Below are 16,206 nucleotides of genomic sequence, written 5' to 3'. Positions count from 1 at the left end.
CTCTTTTACAAAGCCGTGTGGCAACGGCCCTGAATCCCTTTAAATCTCTATGGGCTTCAGGACAATTAATGCAGAGCAGCCGCTAGTGTGGCTTTATAAAAGAGGCCGATAACCTCAATACTATATAATCCACTCAAATGGAGGAGTCTATAATCAATACTCCTCTAACTATTAGTATAATTAATTTAGTTGATTCAGAAAAAGGCCTCAGAGTTTAGAAGCACTACGCAATGTCGTATCATCGACTCGCACTGTCAACGTAGTTAAAGTCCACACGGATACTCCACAATTCAATCATTGGCCAAAAACCTGCTTTTGTACATTTTTTTAAAAATATTTTTTCATATCATCTTTTTTAAATATCTTTTTATAATTTATGACTCGTTCATTAGTAAAAATATTCATATCCTCTGTAGCAAATACTTGAGATACACCACCCCAGGGGTTTGAAAAGTGCCAACAGAAAATTACTTATCTGCAGGGCTTTTATATTCTGTTTTCACTCTTATTTTCTATCTGTGCCGTATCAAACTATCGGAACCAAGACCGGAGCCATCCAAACTGCCGGAACTGTTGGCACTTTTCAAACCCCTGGGGTGGTCTATTATCAAGTATTTGCTGCAGAGGATATGAATATTTTTACTAATGAACTGTGAGTCATAAATTATAAAAAGATATTTTTTTAAAATGATATGAAAAAATATTTTAAAATGTACAGAAGCAAGTTTTTGGCCAATGATTGAATTGTGGAGTATCCGGGTGGACTTTAACTACGCTGACAATGCGAGTCGATGATACGACATAGTATAGTGCTCCTAAACTCTGAGGCCTTTTCCTGAATCAACTAAATTAATTATACTAATAGTTAAAGGAGTATTGATTCTAGCCCCCCTCCATTTGAGTGGATTATATTCGTATTGGGGTCATATTGGTTATTTGCACCACTCAGTTAGTTTTACTTTAAGATTTTTTAGTAGATAAGAGCACAGTATTGGCTGACAGATTCAGGTCCCCCAGATTGGCTTTACTCTCATTTTTAATAGTTTTGCATTTTAGCTACGTGATAGCACTCAAGTGGTTTTCATTGGCACAGCCTTCAAGTGAACTCTCTGGTAACTGCCTTATGGTAGGGTCACAAGCTCATAGCACATGCCAGATGCACTATGACTTTTCCTTTCACTTTGTAATTATGGATTGTCTACACTCATTGTATGCGGCCTTGAATTGTACTACTGTTTTTGCCTCCATCACCTCCTGCTGTTCATATAGTAAAAGGAAGGGGAGGTGGACATTAATAACTTAGGAGTAACTGTATTTCTCTTTAATCTCCTTCTTGTCCCCTGGCAGGGTGGGATAGCCTTCATTGTAATTAAAGGAGTGCTGAAGGTATATTTTAAGCAGCAGCAGTATTTGATCCAGGTTAACCGTCGTATCCTCAACTACCTGGACAAGGGGGATGAGGAAGAAGACGAAGAGGAGGATGAAGCAGTGCAACCAGACAGTGAAGACAGTGGTAGTGAGGAGAATATCACTTAATGCACATAGCAATTCTTCTTGCTCCTCCCTGGGATTTTTGTAATACATTGTGCAAACTCCTGTAACCTGCAAGAAAGGGATGCAGAAGCCTTGCCGCCTTTGTTCTCCCCTCCTTTCCCTCAGTTAAGGATCCACTCTGCACTTCATAAGTTTTATCAGTAAGAGGTCTTCTATCTGATGGGGTACAGCAGAACTTTTGCCCGAAAGATGACATTTAAATATCTAGTAAAATCTTGGAATTGTTTTTTTGGACAAGCTTGGTTTTTGTTGGTAATCATTTGTATGTGAAATATTTCCCTACTAGAAGCTGCAAGAAATTAATTCCTTGGGCAAAAATTGCTCTCTTGTCATTTGTCAGCAAACTGGTTTGTTATTTTTTTACCTACTTTTGCCAGTCTTCGTTTGACCTTTAGGGCTCCTTTTACTAAGGTGCACTAGCGTTTTTAGCGCGTGCTGTATTGCCGTGCGCACTAACACCAGCTATGCACCAAGAACTAACGCCAGCTCAATGTTGGCGTTAGTGTCTAGCATGCTAAAACCGCTACCGCAGCTTAGTAAAAGGAGCCCTTAGTGTCACCAGTATGTTCTCTCTCTTTTGCTCTCTTTCGTATTATACAAACCAGGGGCATTTAAACAATCTATTTTGGACTGGCTAACTTCTCCCACCCTGGATGTATTTGTGAAACTGCAGTTGGACTATTAACTGCAAGCTGCAGAGGGAATTTCTTCCTGTGGCACTTTAAAAGAAAAATTAAAATATTGTTTATGAAGCACATATAAATATAAAATTTGTAGGTGCTTTATAAGAAGTGTTACTGTTAATGTCTTATTATATAAGACAATGACGGTGCAAGGTTTGATTTGCCTAATACCACTCGTAGCTCAGATCTCACTTCAAATCCTTCTTTTGATAACAATAACACTTATAAAATTTATATGTGTTATTGTCATCAAAAGGAGGACTTGTACTTCCTCCACCTCATTAGTTTTCATATTCACTCCAAGCCAAGTCTGGTCTGCCAGGCAACCAAAATGTGATCTGAGAATCAGATAGTCTCCATTTTTAAGCAGTGTTTTGTTATGACCTACAGTGCATTATGAGTCATAGAGGCTGTTGGAGAATAAGATGGCTGCTGTTTAGTTCCTGTTTCTTTGCTCTTGAAATGTTTAAAAGGTTTTTGTTAAACATTAAATTCTAAAAATATCTTGGGTATTTCTCTAAGTAAGCAAATTGAAAATGTTAATAATAAATATGTTTACATTTTTGCAAAATAAGCCATCAGAAAATTATCAAAATAGTGTTTCCATTTCAATCTAAACAATCTATTAGTTCCCCTCTTTGTGATACTGTATATCCTAGAGACCAATGTAAGTAAGGACATCGAGAGCAAATATTTAAGTTGTTGAGAGCTGCCATGGAGATGCCAGTGCTATTTATAATTCGTCCTTGAACAGTCAAAAGAGACACATTTTCTCTCTTAATGCACCCAATATACTCTCTACAACCACCTTGTATTCTAAATCCATAGTACTTGGTTATATTCTTATTCTTACTGATTTTTGCAGTAGCAAGACATATTGGGAATGTACACACAGATAAGTGTATTAAACATGGAGTCCCAGGCAGAGACCTGTTCAGTAATCCAGGGATGCGTATATTGTTCTCTCCCATACCGCAACATGTCTGGCTTTAATTATACAGTGAGATGAACGTAAACAAGATGTGTGGATGTTTCATAATATTGCATTTCCTTTCTCATTGCTATGAACATATTTCTGTACAAGTGTTCATTATGTGAGTTTTGATATAATACATACATCATTAATTGGACAATTTTGAAACCTGCAAGCAGGCCTGGCCATGCAACACACCTTGCACATTGTGCTGCAAAGTCCAAATCTTAAATCAACCCACATCGATTTCAAAATTAAATTCCTGGTTGTGGTTGGCTGATTCAATCAAACCCTTTTGCTGCAAGTAAAAGGCATTTTGGTTTCCTTTAAAAAACAAACAGCTTTTTGTTTTCGTACTTTTTGGAGTTGCTGCTTTGTCTTAGATTTCTTTTGTTTGAATCTTGCTGTTGTACCTTTTGGGGTTTTCTTTTAATTTTGCTGATGAATTTTAAAGCTATTTTTTTTCTTTTGAAGTATTATTTTACTATCCTGCCTCTTTCTTATAGCCTTAGGGCAGTGGATCTCAACTCAGTCTTCTGGACATAATCAGCCAGTCATAGTTTTGGAGAAGACTGCAGTTTATAAGTAGGAGGAATGAATTTGGACTTAATACATTTAAAGTTTTCTCTGCTCATTACTGGAATTAAGAACAGACAAGTTACAGATAAGTGCAATGATTGAAAATGGGTGCTTTTTTCACTGTTGAAAAAATGAGCATGGAGAGCTGCATGGTAGCCATTTTCTGAGCACACTCACAATATTAAAATTTCTAAAAAAAAATTTGTTTATTTTAGGGCTCCTTTTACTAAGGTGTGCTAGCGTTTTTAGCGCACACACAAAATTACCACGCGGTACGCTTCTAGAATAACGCCGGCTCAATGCTGGGGTTAAGGTCTAGCGCGTGCTATTCCGCGCATTAAAGCCCTAACGCACCTTAGTAAAAGGAGCCCTTGGTGACATGTTTATATATGCACTTTTAAAAATAGTAAAGTAGAAAATTGTTTTGGGATTGATGTATTGGTGTATTTAACTCCCTCATTTGGATATAAAAATATTTTTGGGTTACCCATAATGCATATGCATGAGATTTGCATACAGTGGAGGGTAGTGCATGCAAATTTTATCTCATGCATTTGCACTGTGGATATCTTGAAAACCTGACTAGACTGACCAATATATTCTTGGTCATAAAGGCCTTTACTGCTTAACCAATACTGCTCATTTAAAGGGGTAATGAAATAATTTTGATATTCATTATTATACAGCAAACTTATAGAAAATTGACAAAATTACTGTTATTATAGTAACTGGTTACATTCTTTGTTTTGACTATTTTTATTGATGTTAATAAGGAACATGTACAAGAGCAAAATGAAGATAAACGGCGAATAACATCAAATAACATCAAATTTTAGCAAACAATAGCATCTAACCCCCATAAATCCAATATATCCTTCCTTCCCAAATCCTGTCAGAAAATAGACCCAGACTACAATAAACCCAACCTGTCTCCCAATCACTGTCCTTTATATAATCAATTTGTTATGGATGTTAGACTACAACAGAGTCAAACACAGAAGCAATGGGGCAATGGAGTGTTGACTTGTCCAGGGTCACAAGGAGCAGTGCTGGGCTTGAACCTGCAACCTCAGGGTGCTAAGGCTGCAGCCCTAACCATTAGGCCATTCTCTGGGAGCTTGCCACTATTGGAAACAGGATACTGTCTGATAAACCTTGGGTCTGTCCTACTATGACAACTCTTACAGTCTTAACTACATCTCTCCAATACTCCTACAGCCTCAGGCATGTCTACCAAATATTTAGGAAGGTCCTATCTTGGCTATATCATCTCCAACAGATTTCATTAAGTGTAGATGAAGAATGGATACCAACTTGCATATCAATCATATTTTGACTCTAGCAGGAAAGCTGAGATAGAGATCTTTGTTATAGTATAAATAGTCTCCTCTCCCTCCTCAGGCCCCATATCTGATGCACTCTTCCAGGTTACTATGTATGTGAACTTAGCAGTCTAAGAGACAACAACTTGCCATAAAGCAGTGGTCTCCAACATTTTTCATGTAAAGGGCTGCAGTGTGACTACAAGAAAGCTCTGAAGGCCACCAAAAGATTTCAAGCTTAGATATCCTACTAATTTTGTAAACTACCTTGACCTACTTATATTGACTCTATAACACTTCAAGGATATATTTTATGAACTCACCTTTTTGTATGGCAGCAATAGCAAATTCTAAATGAGACGCCCGAGTAACACACTTAAGAAATTATTTGCAGTTACTATATCAAGTGGGCAAGATTGAAATTAATGCATTTCAACCAACCGTTTGAAGACCTAACTAGATAAGTGGATATTTCCTCTATCTTTTTGCACAATACAGCCCTGCTTTAAGTTTACAATTATTGGGAGTCAGTTTGGAGGTTTTTTGCCAGTGAGGTGTTCGCCCAACCACCTTGGACCACCACTGTGGTGGTGGAAGGGTTCCAATCTGAGGCTTTTTCCTCCATTCATTTGAAACTTCCTTTATTGAAACTGCAGCAGCACTGGTTATATTATATAAACCATCAAATAGTACTAATAAGAAAGAAAGCCCCTCTGATCCAAAGCCCAATGACTGGGCATCATTTTCCCATATTGAGTCTCCAGATTACTTGGTGCCAAAGTAATGATGTCAGCAACAGGCACTAGTTGATCCCCAGCAGCACCTCCACTCACAACTGCAGGATTACTATTTTGGGATCTTGCCAGGTAACTTGTGACTTGGATTGACCATGGCTGGAAACAGAAAACTGGGCTTGATAGACCTTTGGTCTATCTCAGTATTCCAACACTTTATGTTCTTAGGATTTGTCAGGAAAACTTACTTCTTGAGGGAGACTGATGTGGAGGGCCATTTTTTATTTGGCATCTAAGTCCGAGTTTGGAAGTTTTGTGAAATGTATCTAAAAATTACCTTTCTAGACATGTTTGCCCTTAGTGCGTCTATCTTTTTTGACCATTTTTGAAAAACCATCCAAATGAAAAACACACAAAACAAGCCATTGAGAAGTAGGAGAAGTCTGCATTTTTAATAGACTGGCCACAGAGACATCCCAACAGAGTAGTGGGGCACCCTAGGGGGCACTGCAGTGAACTTCACATAAAGGGTCTGAAGAACACATCTCACCATAACCCCTTTACAATGTATGGGGATCCCTCCAAAACTCAGCCCAAACCTACTGTACACCACCCCAACAGCCCTTATGCCTGCAGGTGTCACCTATATGGCTATTCTCACAAAAATAGAATGTAATCAAAGACTAAATCAGGATAAACATTAACCAAAATCCAGTGAGGTGAACTCTATTGACTGTGGGGTGTCAGATTGACCACATGAAGTGAAAGCCACTTCAACGGGTCTGTCAATTCCTCATTCATCCCCTACAGACAGTATTCTTTGTGAATTTTTCATTTGCTTTTTTTTATATATATATTATTTTTTTAAAAAACTTTCATTTCTAATGTTGTTCATAATAAGTTAAGTAATAAGTTAAGTATTAAAGGTGACTTAGCTTCTTTCAGTTAGTTGCGTAAATCATACTGTTTGGATATGCTTTCTCCAGTGTTTTACATAGAATACTCCCCTCTGCCAAGGCGTTTCGCCGGTCTTTATCAAGGCATGGGGTTCTTATGCATGAAATGTACCTAGTTTATGTATCAACGGCATCCAAAAAAAGGCAGAGGGGAGTATTCTATGTAAAACACTGGAGAAAGCATATCCAAACAGTATGATTTACGCAACTAACTGAAAGAAGCTAAGTCACCTTTAATACTTAACTTATTACTTAACTTATTATGAACAACATTAGAAATGAAAGTTTTTAAAAAAATAATATATATATAAAAAAGCAAATGAAAAATTCACAAAGAATACTGTCTGTAGGGGATGAATGAGGAATTTACCTATATGGCTAAACAGTAGGGTTTTGGTAGGCTCACACTCCATCACAAGTGTATTTACAGTGGCTTATGGGTCTTTGGAGTCCACTGCACTGACCACCAGGCTACTCCAGATACCTGCTTTCTGCTTTACTAGGACTGGCCATAATATATGCTGCTGTCATACAAAGAAGTAGATGATATTTCAAATCTTCAGGGTGCTGAGATGGGGTCAATGACCACTAGTGGATTGGGGGGGGGGGGCATGCCTTCATCCAGTGATAATCTGGTCAGTTTGGACACCTTTTTGGTATTTGTTATTAAAACAGGTCTAGCCCCAAACATCCAAATTGTGCCCTGGACGTTTTGTAGCAATAATCAAATGTACAAAATGTCCATGTCATAAGTCTGCCCTAGTCCCACCCACCCACCCCCTTAGATGAACTACTGACAAATGGCATAGAAAACCATCTAGAAAATAGATTTCGAAAATGTCAATTTGGATATTTTAGCCTTTTTTGTGTTTGTCTTTGAAAATGAGCCCCATAGTATGTTCAAGGGTTACTGAGGGCTCCCATGCTTCTCCTCCCCCTTGCAAACCATCTCTGTATCTTATTTATTTAGATTTATTAACTGCCTTTATGAAGAGATACATCTTATCACAAAAATCTCCATTGTGGTTTGCAGTGGTGCCTGACTTCCCTTTTTTACTAAGGCATTGGAGTTCAAAGGTAAGGAACCAATGAGCCACCAAGCCTCAGGGCATCATCTTTAATCTATCTTCTCAACTAATTCCAGGTAATTCAGTTAGTAAAGGTCACCTAACTTTGGGTAGATTGTTTACCTACAAAATTAACAGGAGAGAGTATGTTCAATCATAAACTTCCACTATACATACTCTATAATCACTACTTTCCATAAGCCCCCCTGTACTCACACAAACATTATTTACTCAATGCATAAAAAAGGAAGAGAATCAAGAAAGGCCAATCACACACATGATTATCCAAAAAAAGGAACATAGAAAAGAAAAAAAGTGGAGAGAAAAAACCTCAGATGGGCTTCATGGGTTCAAAAAAATTCCACTTTCTTAAATAATATTCAGACAATCAGCCATTTCTTCTTCCAATCAGATGATGCCGAGAGTCATTTCAATACTTGCAGGGAAAGACTCAGTATTCTGTGTGTGCAGTGTGTCTTTGCAGTTTCTGCCTTCGAGTGGTATATTATCAGCTACTTTTTGCTGAGACACGATCCCTGACACAGCTCCAGCGAAACATGGAAGTTCCCTGTCGGGTCTTGTGCTAATGGCATTTGTTTAGCACAAAGTTGAGGCTTTTGGGGATATTGGCAGCACTTTATAACAGCTAAGTGTTTGTGGGTTTTTTGACACTTTTTGCTTCTGACTGCACTCTGTTGATTAATAACTGTGCTTTTGTGGTATACTGAATCCCTGCAAGTATTGAAATGACTCTATACATCACCTGATTGGAATAAGAAATGGCTGATTGTTTGAATATTATTTAAGAAAGTGGAATTTTTTTGAACCCATGAAGCCCATCTGAGGTTTTTTTCTTTTCTATGTGTTTTCCTTTTTTTTTTTTGGGGGGGGTGATTGTGTGTGTGATTGACCTTTCGTGATACTCTTCCTCTTTTATGCATTGAGTAAATAGTGTTTGTGTGAGTGCAGGGAAAATAAAGTGCCTTCCCCATCCTTACTCTTTGTATCATTTCATATAAAAATTCCCACTTTTGTCAACTGCCTTTTTGCCATTGAGTGTGAGACACAGAGTGGAACTTCCCCCCCCCCCCCTCTTTCTATACCCAATGGTTGATGTTTAAAACCCACTTAACATTGCCCACAACAAGCTCCCCTACACAAACCTTGTTGGAATAAATCACCCTGGAAAGACCTTCAACCTATCTGCCAACTCCTTAGCTACAATCCTCACATCACAATAAGCAATGCTTCTCTGATTTCTCTTCTTATTAGAGGACCATTATATTGGCATTATAAATGGTCTCCAGAAACTCCTCCCCCTGCAAGACCTCATTCTCCACTTGCGCAAGTAGACTTCTCATCTGGCTCTTCATAACTTGATAATATTTCACCAGGAAAACACTCAAAAGCTGCCTTCCCTCTGGCCAGTCTTTTTATGTTCTCAACCTCTTGAAGATGTATTGGCTTGCTTAAAAACTGTCCATCTTCCTTCACAATTGTGAGAGCTTAGTACTGACCAGAGATTCTCTTCTCATCTCTAGATCCCCTAGAGTCAAATAAATCCAGATAAAACCTCCAAAACATTTCTAATTCCCTGTTTATCTTGGCCTTTTTCCCATCCCCCTCTTATTTCCTTCACCAGCCTAAACTGTTTGTACTGCTTCAGCTGCCAATCCATATTCAGCATGATGTAACAAAGTAGGGCAGAAATAATTAGGCAAATAGGATGGACCAATGGGTGTTTTTCTGTTGTCATTTACTAATAATACTCCTTTATATTCCCATTTGTATTCTTTCTAATACAACACAAATTGGAAAGAATTATTTTTAATCTATAACTCATAATATTATAAAACTAGTGTTTAAGCCTGTTAGATTAACGGGTGCTAGAATAAATGTGCAATCTTAACAGTTAAAATAATGTATTGAAAACTTACCTTGAGAACTTTAATATCTATTGTACGGTTATTTATTTGTTTTCACATTTTATCAGCAAATCTGTGTGTCACTGGGGCATATAGGTCCAATTTAAAAAACCAAACTATTAGAGAAATATCTTATTTTTGTGAGATGTCTCCTGAAACACTGTAAATGGCATTATTTTATTAAAAGATGCTTTCCCCTTTCCAAGTAACTATGCATACAAACATGTAGACTAAAGTCTCAACTATCTAAAACCTCCGTCAACTGAATATAACACACATACTTCCCAGACAACATAAGAAACCCTCACTAACTCAAGGGTGTAAAGGAATGTTTGGGTTTTTTTCTTGGCCGCTGTATGGTTTGTCTATTTTTTTGGGGGGCTGTCTGTCTCCTTGGTTGCTGTCTGTCTGTCTCCTTGACCAATGTATATCTGTCTATCTTTTTTTGCTGTATTCTCCTTGCCCACTGTCTGTCTGTCTCCTTGGTCGCTATATGTGTGTCTTTGTTTATTTTGTCTGTCTCATTGGCTGCTGTCTGTCTCTCTTTTTTTTTGCTATCTGTCTCCTTGGCCACTTTTTGTTTTTATTTTGTCCTTAGCCATTGTCTGTCTGTCTCTTGGTTGCTGTATGTTTGTCTGTGTTTTTTTGCTGTCTGTCTCCTTGCCCACTGTTTGCCTGTCTATCTCCTTGGTCGCTGTATGTGCGTCTTTGTTTATTTTGGTCTGTCTCATTGGCTGCTGTCTGTCTTCTCTTTTTTTGCTGCCTGTCTCTTTGGGCACTGTCTGGGGTTGTTTTTTTTTCCTTAGCTGTTGTATGTCTATCTGACTCCTTGGCCGCTGTATGTTTGTCTGTCTGCTTGGCTGATGTATGTCTGTCTTGTTTTTCTTTTGTTGGCTGTTTCCATGGCTGCTGTATGTCTCTTTTTCTGTGTGTGTCTCTCTCCTTGTCTACTTTTTTTTTTTTTTTTTAATTTGAATCTGTGTCTCTAGCCCTTTTGTGTGTGTCTTTCACTGCCACCTACCTCTGTTTCATTGTGTGTGACATATTTTTTTCAGTCTGTCAATTAATCCTCTTTTTTTTTTCCTTTCACTGTCTCTCCCTGATCCCCTGTCCATATATATGTGTGTGTGTGTGGAGATCTTAGGGGGATGTCAGGGGGCTGTTGGGGGAATATGCCCCTTCTCCCACCTACCTTTTTTTTTTTTTTTTTCCAAGCAACTGGCAGAGAGTAACTTGAAAACGGCACAGAGTATGTGTGAAGGAAACCGACACAGAGTAAAGTGTAGAAGTAAATCGGCACAGATTAACTTGTGTAAGGTTAAACCGCCAATCGACAATTGTTGGAAAGGGAACGTGTGATCTCTGAATGTGTGCACACACCAAATTGTTATGGCGACCGTCGACCGCACATGCTTTTACCTCGGAGGTGTTCCAGGAAACTTGGCAATGTGATAGCACCACAGCTCGTGTATCCCATTGAAGAGGAACTTCCGTCTTGCAGCGATTCACTTTGGTGTCAGGGTGGTTCGTGATAGGAGCTGCTGCCTCGGCTTGAAAATTAGCTGGCCAGACCGCGAGTGTGGGGCCCAATTTATCTTGAGAGCTGCAGCAGTGTATATGTGGCATGAAACATGCACATTGGTGGTGGTGGGGGGGGGGGGCAACCTTTTCTTCAATGTCCGTGCCTTCGCCAGCAAGGGAAAGACGCCAGGCAAACAGTTGACTTCTTCAGCTTCCTCCCCTATTATCTGGAGTCATCTGGGGCAGGGCTCGCTATAAGCTCCTTATATCACCTGGGAAAAATGAAAAACTCCACCGCCGTAGTCTCTTTTTTAATCTGGGGAAACCACCGTGCAGAAAATGCCATTGCTGGAGAGTAGGGAGTGCTGCGTTTTAAAATTTCTCTGCCGTGCGTGGGGCCGTAGTAAGCGCACATGCGCACTCTTGCTGGCCACGGATCACGGAACACGCCGGTAAGAGTGCGCATGCACGCTTAGGGTTTTATTATAAGAGATATAACTCAATTTGGGACACGTTGGATCTATCACTAAAACAAAATCAGTAATCCTGGATGTTAACTTCAACAAAAGGAAAGATTAATAAGGAAGCCACATTTTAAAAACTTACAGTGTGACATTATTTGTAGTCAGCAAAGTAGGCTGCTCTCTTTCTGTCTGTTTCTGGGTCCTCAGTTTGAGTGAATAGATCCCTAATTGCTTGCGGATAAAGAAAGATTTGATAGTCTCCCATCAAATTACTCATGCAGTGTAATTCTGCCAATTCTAAAACATCTAGCACAGATTCTATTACGGCTGCTGGGTTATACCGTATTATCACACAATTTATAATTATGTAATTACTATTACTACTATTAATTATTTCTATGGCACTACCAGACGTATGCAGTGTGCATAAACATTATTATGGGAAAATGCTCTGTACAGCTTGGAGGGGGTCAGCTCATTCCACTTTTGGAACATTAGCACATAATTTTCCTCTTTAATCTCTTTCATAACAAAACTATCCATTCTTGGAGACACAAACTGACTTCCACTGATCTTGGTCTCTATAGGACCAGTAGTCGTCACTGTTGTTCAGTTGTGAAGATTCTCATCTCCCAAGGCAGGGATAGGCAATTCCAATCCTCAAGAGCGACAGGCATGTCAGGTTTTCAGAATAACCACAATGAATATATACGAGATGGATTTGCATGCACTGCCTCCTTGAGATGCAAATCTCTCTTATGCATATTTATTGTGGATATCCTGAAAACCTGATCTACCTGTTGCTCTCGAGGACCAAAATTGCCTACCCCTGCCCCATGGAAACACTACCTCTATAGCACCTTAGCCCCATCCAGTTCAAGGAGCAGAAGCAAGGCCTAGGGATCAAACCCAGATCCTACCTATGGCAGCATGTAGCACTTCCACCAAGCAGACTCCAGTTGTATATCTTTCCTGTTGCAATTTCAGCACTTTTACATTGTTGCGTGCCAGAAAACAGTCCCCAATAGTTTCAGCACCCAAACCATACCATACTTTAAAGGGAATGTGCTGTCAAAACATATTTCTTCCCTTCCTTTTAGTGCTATTTCCTTTCTGTAATAATTTTGACATTTTTCAAAGTTTTTTTTCATAAAAAACAGAACTTCCAGAGTTCTGCTTTTACTATACACAACTTCATGTTACACTAAAGAGTTTCTGATTAGCCTTGTGCTAATGATGTGTGTATGCCTCCCTCCTCCCACACTATGCATACACTTTCTCATTCACACAGGGGTGTTCCCTGAGTGGACAGAGTCATCTGTTTGGCCTCCCAGTGTCTCTCTGATTTCCCCACCCAAAACATAAACAAGTTGCACAACTTGTTTGTGGTTCTCAAAGATACTCTGCTTGCAGTTCTTAAACAGGAAGTTACAGTCCAATAGCAGATACTCTAGTGCAGTGTTTTTCAACCGCTGTTCCGCGGCACACTAGTGTGCCGCGAGATGTTGCCTGGTGTGCCGTACGGTCAGGGCCGCCATCAGGGCAGTACCACCAGTCCGCCCCACGTGGACAGGAGAGAGCTGGACGGGGGACCCGCGGAGTTCAATACATCTCGAGCCGCGAGGCTCGTCTTCTGTTCCTGCCTGCCCTGTAGCTAACATATAGCCGATCGCAAGCGTTCCCCGATGTCAGCGCTGACGTCGGAGGGAGTGCTTAAGCAAAGCCTGCCCTCCGACGTCAGCGCTGACGTCGGAGAATACTTCCGTTTGGCTATTTGTGTGCGGCAGGGCAGACAGGAAGCAGAAGACAAGCCTCGCAGCTTGAGCTTCGTTTTGCTGAGAAAGTTGCAAAGATGGGCTGGTAGGCAAACACGGAACACAAAAGGGGGGAGGGAGTGCGTTTTGGACACAAGGCATGAACTTGGGAGAGAGGAAGGGAGGGAAAGAGATGCTGAGGTGGGGGAGGGAATGGGTTTTTGGACACAGAAGGCATGGACTTGGGAGAGAGGAAGGGAGGGAGAGAGGAAGGGAGGGAAAGAGATGCTGAGGTGGGGGAGGGAATGCGTTTTTGGACAGAAGAAATGGACTTGGGAGAGAGGAAGGGAGGGAAAGAGATGCTGAGGTGGGGGAGGGAATGCGTTTTTGGACACAGAAGAAATGGACTTGGGAGAGAGGAAGGGAGGGAGAGAGGAAGGGAGGGAAAGAGATGCTGAGATGGGGGAGGGAATGCGTTTTTGGACAGAAGAAATGGACTTGGGAGAGAGGAAGGGAGGGAAAGAGATGCTGAGGTGGGGGAGGGAATGCGTTTTTGGACACAGAAGAAATGGACTTGGGAGAGAGGAAGGGAGGGAAAGAGATGCTGAAGTGGGGGAGGGAATGAGTGTTTGGACACAGAAGGCATGGACTTTGGAGAGAGGAAGGGAGGGAAAGAGATGGTTGTGTACACGGGGAATAGAAGAAAGGATAATTTTTGGTCATAGGGAGGGAGTGAGGTACAGATAGTGGCATACCAGGGTGGGGGGGGGCGGTCTGCCCCACCCCGGGTTTACGTCCCAAGGGGGTGCACAGCTGGCCACCCTCCAGTGTTCTCCCTAGGCCGGCAAACTGCGGCTCTTTAGCCACTTGAGTGCCACCGCCGCCAACGGTGTTGTTGGCGGTGGCAGCATTATAAAATACTTTCTTTGTGTTTATTTGATTCCTATTCAAGAGAATTACTTTATATATAGTCAATATAGGCACAGAGTTAAATTTTTTAACATTTTCTAATGGTGGTGTGCCTCGTGATTTTTTTCATGAAACAAGTGTGCCTTTGCCCAAAAAAGGTTGAAAAACACTGCTCTAGTGCAGGGGTGCCCACACTTTTTGGGCTTGCGAGCTACTTTTAAAATGACCAAATCAAAATGATCTACCAACAATAAAATTTTAAAAAAACACAAAGCACACTGTAAGCAGAGAAAATGTTAATTATCATTTATATTCCGAGGGTTTTCAAAGAGGTCAAGGCAGATGACTTTATCTTATGTCACCACAGGAACAACTATACAAAAACAGACAAATATACCCCCCTCCTTTTTACTAAACCTCGATAACATTTTTTAGCGCAGGAAGCTGCGCTGAATGCCCTACGCTGTTGTTGATGCTCATAGGCTCCCTGTGCTAAAAACTGCTATTGCGATTTAGTAAAAGGGGGCCATAGTGCAAAATATAGACAGCAGATATAAATTCTCAAAACGGACACATTTTGATCACTAAATTGAAAATAAAAGCATTTTTCCTACCTTTGTTGTCTGGTGATTTCATGAGTCTCTGGTTGCACTTTCTTCTTCTGACTGTGCATCCAATATTTCTTCCCTTCTTTCAGCCTGCTGTATGCTTCCAGACCTCATTCCCTCCACAAACTTTTTTTCCTCTCTCCCTGCCCCCCTCCCCTTTCTTTCTGTCTCCCTGCCTGCTCCCAAGCCACTGCCGCCGCCATCGGGGAACAGGCCTCCAAACCACCGCCGCCCCAAGCACTCCCTGCTTCCCTACACAGAAACCAGATTTCCTCTCTCAGACGTCATTTCTGAAGTCAGAGAGGAAGTTCCAGGCCAGCCAGGCAGCAATTGGCTGGCCCAGAACTTCCTCTCCGACGTCAGAATTGATGTCAGGTGGGGGAAGTTGGTCGGCTCGGTGCTTCTGAGTCGGGAAGCAAGTAGAAAGTGAAGGCAATGCGATCGACTCACGTTTCCTTCGCAATCTACCAGTCGATCGCAATCGACCTTTTGGGCACCCCTGCTCTAGTGTGACTCCAAAAGAGAGAATTAAATATAGTCTCCAATATTTTTATCTACAGATCTACCCAGCAATGTAGCCAGGCAAAAGTTAACACAGGTAGGCACCAGGTAGTGTTGATGTCGATACTGCCTTCAGTTTTCCTTTAATTGTTCTGTGGAGCTGATGCTAATTGAATAGGCCTTTGGAAAATATATCATCAGAAAACTGTTGATATACCACAAATTCTAACCCCCCTGCAGTTGGTATGTTGGCATCCCTCACCTGTCCATCATTTCATTCTCTCTTCCCTCCCTCCTCCCCCTTCCCCCCATCTAGCACCTCTCTCTTTCCTCCTTTCAACAGGAGCAGCAGAATGCATTTTTGTTTGGGGGGACCCAAAATCAATCCCCCAGTTTCACATTCAGTTCCCAAGTTTCCACACCAATTTAAATTTAGTCAATTTTATGTAAGTCATATACCTCCTAATTCTATAACAGAGCACCTAAGTATATGCACCATTTGTGTATGTATATTATAGAATACTAGCACTTAAGCATGCATACCCCTGAATTTGGGTGCCGATCCAAGATATGTGCCCAATTAAATTGGCTAAGGAGAGAACTAGTGCCAATAATAATTGGGTGCTAATGGCCACTATTAGACACCAATTTGAAAT

The 16,206-nt window shown here is 40.7% G+C and overlaps 1 protein-coding gene across 2 annotated transcripts in view; it reads left to right on the top strand.

The window, feature by feature from the left end:
* Window positions 1-3,253, top strand: part of LOC117362688 (E3 ubiquitin-protein ligase MARCH5-like) — a 50,284-nt gene extending 47,031 nt beyond the window's left edge. For both annotated transcript variants that reach the window (XM_033949492.1, XM_033949493.1), the window contains one exon: window positions 1,348-3,253. In XM_033949492.1, coding sequence (XP_033805383.1) covers window positions 1,348-1,536 — 189 coding nt within the window. In that variant the 3' untranslated portion in view covers window positions 1,537-3,253. The remainder of the gene's footprint in view (window positions 1-1,347) is intronic.
* The last annotated feature ends 12,953 nt before the right edge of the window (window positions 3,254-16,206 follow it).

Source organism: Geotrypetes seraphini, chromosome 6 (genome assembly GCF_902459505.1).
Source record: "Geotrypetes seraphini chromosome 6, aGeoSer1.1, whole genome shotgun sequence".
NCBI lineage: Eukaryota > Metazoa > Chordata > Amphibia > Gymnophiona > Dermophiidae > Geotrypetes > Geotrypetes seraphini.
The sequence above is the reverse complement of the archived record's forward strand: the minus strand, read 5'-3'. Positions and strand labels throughout refer to the sequence as shown.